Source organism: Solanum stenotomum, chromosome 8 (genome assembly GCF_019186545.1).
Source record: "Solanum stenotomum isolate F172 chromosome 8, ASM1918654v1, whole genome shotgun sequence".
Taxonomy (NCBI): Eukaryota; Viridiplantae; Streptophyta; class Magnoliopsida; order Solanales; family Solanaceae; genus Solanum; species Solanum stenotomum.
Window position 1 is genome coordinate 21,991,455 of NC_064289.1, and position 6,104 is coordinate 21,997,558.

General features: G+C 30.9%; 1 protein-coding gene across 1 annotated transcript; it reads left to right on the forward strand.

The window, feature by feature from the left end:
* Window positions 1–1,887: 1,887 nt before the first annotated feature.
* Window positions 1,888–4,560, forward strand: LOC125874872 (silicon efflux transporter LSI2-like). The gene is made up of 3 exons (XM_049555912.1): window positions 1,888–3,352; window positions 3,427–3,616; window positions 3,969–4,560. The coding sequence occupies exons 1-3, from the start codon at window positions 2,177–2,179 to the stop codon at window positions 4,232–4,234; spliced, it is 1,632 nt and encodes a 543-aa protein (XP_049411869.1). The 5' UTR covers window positions 1,888–2,176; the 3' UTR covers window positions 4,235–4,560.
* Window positions 4,561–6,104: the final 1,544 nt, after the last annotated feature.

The following is a 6,104-nucleotide window of genomic DNA, read 5'->3' on the forward strand; positions in this document are numbered from 1 at the left end:
AAATGGCACACAGATTAAGGCAACAATGATTAGCACAGTGAAGTTACAATTTTACCCTTATGACAACTTTTCACTTCAAAATTACAACCACTTATTTGAATTAAAGTGAAATAAATTGGAGGGAAACAACATACACTTTTACAATTTTCAAGAAGTGTAAATAAGGGTATAATAGGAAAAAATTTGTTGTCCTTTCTTGATTTGTCAAAATGGACAACTAAATAGGGACAACCAAAAAAGGAAATATGGACAAGTAAATAGGGACGGAGGGAGTAGGTAAGAATAGTACTAATTAATGATTATTTTTTTTCAGTTCTCAACAATTCATTATCTTAATATTTTTCAGAAAGCTAACATGGTTATAATTACGTCACCAGATCACTATTTGATTTATTGTTTAATTAATCATAGTCCATTCTGTAATTACATTCTTCTAACTTCTCAAATTTATAGAATAAGAGGTGCAGTCAGCATTTTTCTTAAAAAATTTTAATTTGGGGGAAAATTATAATATGTTATCGAATTTTGATAAAAGACTTATTTGGGTCAATATTCGTTAAAAGTTTAATTCATTTATATCATTTTTTATTTGAAAAAAGGTTCATACATGCTTATTTAATTGTTAACGGAAAAAAGTTTCAAATTTGCAAAATTATTTTTTACACGTAATCAATTATGATTTGTCCACATCATTAATTTAATTATTTTTAAAAAAATGCTCAAATATGTTATCATATTAAACTTTGCGAAAATGCTCATTTATGTCATCCGTTAAAAATTTGATTCATCTATCTATGTTATTTAAGTCAACAAATAATGACATGAATAGGCTTTTTCTCAAATAAAAATGACATATATGAGCCAAATTTTTAACGAATAACATAAATGAGTTTTTCTCAAAATTTATAGACATATTTGGATCTTTTCCGCTTAAAATATGAAGAATAAATATATGAAAAACTAAAGGAAATTTAATATGTAATAATATATATTGTAAGATAATAATTTTAATTTAATCATAATTAAATAATAAAATTTAATATCAAAGAAATTCAGATGAAATCTGTAGACCTTGGGATTACAATAATTCGTTCACCATAGTGTAGCGGTACAACTTAGTTTGATGAAGTCAAATGGCTATAAAAAAATAAAAAACATAAAAAAATAATTGCCGGTTGGCACCTCCACTACCTTGGAGATGCAACTTTAGTATCAACTGCCTAAGCAGAAAAATAGGAAAATTATTTATTATTTATTTTGTGTAAAAAAATATATTCTTTAATTTGAGATATTTAAAATTTATAAGATTAAAAAATATTTTGTCTGATTTAAAACTGTTCTTAATGTTCTTTTCTATTATGTAGTGAAATATATCCTATTGCGATAGTGTATTAAGGTGTTTCTCGCCATTTATTGAAATGACGTTATATATGTTTGTTTGTTTTTTTACTTTTTTAAAAAAAACTTGTGTTTGGAATTATCATGGACAAACAAATGGGAACGAAGTTATCGGCAAGTTTATGAAGTATCGAAAATATTATTGGTTTCATCATGAAACTTTTGATAGTTTTTTTTAAAAAAATTACTTGATTAATTAAATTTATATACATATTTGATCTTTCAAATCAATAATATACCCTCTTAAATTCTCGTTATGTTTAGGGATATTCTCAACACTTTTTTTCATTTTTTAATTAAGAATATCATATTTTTATAAGAATTTATAATTATCACATACAGATACGAATAAGTATGAGGAGTAAGGATGAGGTGGGGTCTTGCTGACAAGTTAGCGGTGAGGAGGAGTGATCCAATGCAGTTTACCTTGAATCAAAAGCGTTTCCTGAAAAATCTTATTCACATCCAACGAGTAATGCCAAAAAAGCCAAAGTAGACAAACCTTTTTTTGGCTGATTTCAGTGTAAAGTACAATTGCTTTTACTCTGCTTCTTATTTCTCTTATTCTATCTATTGATCTCTGAAACAAACTCAACTTACCCTTTTCAGATATCTAACTCAAAATTTTGCATTTCAAAGAATTGTTGATCTTGTGAAAATTCTTGTTGCTTTCTGCTGGAATATGCTTAATTGTTGTTTTTCAATTTTTACAAAATTCATCTTGACTATCAAGGGTCTGATAATCAGAATACTTTGAACATAAAAAAGACAAAAAAAGATGGCTATGGCACCGACTGTTAAAGTAGTTCTTGGTTCAATTGCCTTTGCTGTATTTTGGGTATTGGCTGTTTTCCCTGCTGTACCTTTCATGCCTATTGGAAGAACTGCAGGTTCTCTCCTTGGAGCTATACTTATGGTCATTTTTCGAGTCATAACTCCGGATCAAGCATATGCTGCTATTGATCTTCCAATCTTAGGTCTTCTCTTTGGAACTATGGTTGTTAGTGTTTATCTTGAAAGAGCAGATATGTTTAAATACTTAGGTAAATTGCTGGCTTGGAAGAGTCAGGGAGCTAAGGATTTGCTCTGTCGAATCTGCTTGATCTCAGCTGTTTCGAGCGCCTTTTTTACCAATGATACGTCTTGCGTTGTATTAACTGAGTTTGTATTGAAAATAGCTAGGCAACAGAATCTACCACCACATCCTTTCCTGTTAGCTCTTGCTTCGAGTGCGAATATTGGATCTTCAGTAACTCCGATTGGGAATCCACAGAACTTAGTTATAGCAGTACAAAGCAAGATATCTTTTGGGAAGTTTTTATTTGGTATTTTTCCTGCAATGCTTGTTGGCGTAGTTGTTAATGCTCTGCTTCTGCTTTGTATGTATTGGAAGTTGTTGTCTGTACAGAAGGATGTAGAGGATGCTGCTGCGGAACTAGTTCCTGAAGAGGAAGTAGTTTCTCATCGGTTTTCTCCAGCGACATTGTCACATCTTAGTTCCTTGAATTCTCAAGAATTAAATCATACCTTAGATTCAATAGCTATTGGCACTTCTCCTAGAGTTAATGGTCACACAAATCATGCTGAGACGCTTAGAAATCGTGTCATTGTTGGAGAAAGTGAAATCCAAAAGGCATTTGATTCGTCTAGGAATTCAAATGCCTCAAAAGAAGGAACAAATGATGGATCAATACTGAAAAGAGAGGAGAATGTGTCTTCAAAAAGAGTTTCATCTGTTGATGAATATGAAGATGAAAACTTCACAGCTTATGACGAAATGTGGTACTTTCCAAAAGTATGGAGAAATAAGTTGTGGAAAATATGCGTTTATCTTGTTACCATTGGTATGTTAATAGCTTTGCTAATGGGTTTGAACATGTCTTGGACTGCTATCACTGCAGCGCTTGCACTCGTGGTTCTTGATTTCAAAGATGCCAGGCCTAGCTTAGAAAAGGTAGCAGAATTGTTTTAACAGTAATCTGTTACCATTTGATGTATCTTATTCATTCTGTTCTTTCGATTGTACAGGTTTCGTATTCACTTTTGATATTCTTCTGTGGTATGTTTATCACGGTTGACGGCTTTAACAAAACTGGGATTCCAAGTGCTCTTTGGGATTTTATGGAGCCATATTCCAAGATAGATCATGCTGCAGGCATAGCACTTCTTGCACTGGTCATACTGGTCCTGTCAAATGTGGCTTCAAATGTGCCTACTGGTATGCGTCTCCTGCACTTTTTGAGCCCTTAAACCTAAATCAACACTGTTTATTTTTACTTCATATGCTTGGATTTCGTTTCTTCGCTCATTATATGTTTTACGAGATACAATTGTTGGCTAATGTATGTGTACAAATAAAATATAAAACAAGTAGCTAAAGGGGTTAGGGAGAATGACATTTAATTGTTCAAAGAAGTTCAATTGGAATTAAAAACTACCAAGACTAAGAGAAGTGTAAGGAGATGAAGAAACAGAGAAAACTGCATCTTAGTTCCAAACACGATGATCGTGCAATCATGTCTTATATAAGTTAAATCTTAATTATAGTTACAACGTTTATTTGGCCTTAGTATTGCTGCTCGGAGGACGAGTTGCTGCATCAGCAGCTGCAATATCTCCTGAGAGTGAGCAGAAAGCATGGCTCATCTTAGCATGGGTCAGCACCGTGGCAGGGAACCTTTCACTCTTAGGATCAGCAGCAAACTTAATAGTGTGTGAACAGGCTCGTCGGGCTCAACACTTTGGCTACAATCTCTCCTTCTGGAGTCATCTCAAATTTGGAGTTCCGTCTACGCTTATTGTTACAGCCATTGGTTTGATGCTCATTCGAGAATAACACATTTTTCAGTCCCGTTACTGTGTTTTTGAAGCTTCAAATAGACAACTGTCATTCTTGTGCAACAGTCTGGTGCATTAAGCTCCCGCTATGCATGAGGTCTAGAGAAGGGCTAGACCACAAGGGTATTTTGTACATAGTCTTATCATGCATTTGTTGTTTACACAGGTTGAACTTTTGACCTCTTGGTCACATGACAACAACTTTACCAATTCTCTTCAATCATGCAGATCTCATAAATCCAACATCTCTCTATATATGTATTATTTTACTATAATCCAACATGTTAAGGGTTCACAGTATTCAAGCTGACAGGTTGTTCTTAATGTCAGATTACTTCCTTTATTTGTTTATATATATATATATATATATATATATATATATCATGAAATGATATAATAAGAAACTAATAATCTTTTATTTGTTACCAAAAGAATAGATCTCAATTTCCAAACAAACATTAGTTCCAACCAAAATGTGGCAGTGAGATTATTTAAGGAATCTCATTGCATGTATTTGCTATAGACTCGCAAACGCCATTCAATTCGAGTGTGTTTAGTATGAAATATTTTTCGAAAAATGTTTTTAAATATTTTATGTTAGATTGGTCAAAATATTTTGGAAAACATTTTCTTCAAGAAAACAAGCTCTTTAAAAATGATGAAAATAATGAAAGTAGGAAAAACAAGTTTCATAAGTGACATTTTTTTCATCCACCTTACATCCCCAAATTCTTACCCCTTGATCGTCCCACCCCCACCACTCTTGAATCACCACTCCCTATTTTATCGCCTTCATATAATGTTTTGTTACATTACATATGTAAATGTTTTTTGGGTTGATATATTTTTAATTTTTTTTTTTTGCTTACTTACCTAACACTAGAAAATAATTAGGAAATTCATTTATTTTTCTACGAAGACTTAATATAAATATTTTTTTGTCGAGGAGATTTGCAATCCTTTTCTATTCACTTGGTTTCGCCCCAAATCAAAATTCAGCCATAACTAAATATAAAGAAGAAAAAACATAAATCTTCGACTCTTTGTTGCCTCTTTTACAATTCTTTTCTTTTGAGTGTGAGCAGGATGAAGAAAGAAATTTGGCAAAGAATGTGTAAATTTTTTTTCAATTGTATTAATGTTGTATAAGATCAAATATATATTCATAAGAAATAACTAACATTTAATATCTATAAATCATATAATTTTCTAACCAAGAATATGCATCAAATCATTCTTTGCCTAAGTTGACTTCGCTCGTATGTTTGAGCGATATATAATAAGAACAAAATTTAATATAAAAAAGCATCAAGTATATAAATATTTTATCCTTGTAACTTGTAACTGGTATGAGCACATGAACTTAAGTTCATATTATTACTTTTAATACTGTATAAAGAAGTCCGAGTAGGTCATCGTCAATATGCTTGCTTCCTAGACAAGGGTAATTTGGTGATTTTGTAGAAGCGACTAGAAGTTTAGTATATATATATATTTTTTAAATTGTTTGTTTTATGTTTCTTTTTTAAATTGTTATATATTTGAAAATTATCTAAATAATACTATAAAATCACAATAATTAACAACTTAAAATATTTTTAAAACATATAAAAATTTGGTCCATTCTCAAAATTCTATCGAGTCACATAAAATGGGACAGAAGAAATAACATATATTATTTCAAAATGACGTGAAAAATACTAAAAATCACAAAAAATAACAACTTAAAATATTTAATTGACATAAAAAAAATATTTGGTTCACTATGGTGCCACATAAAATGGAAAAGAGAAAGTAACATATATTATTTGAAAATGATGTAAAAAGTACTATAAATAACAATAATTAACAACTTAAAATATGTGAAA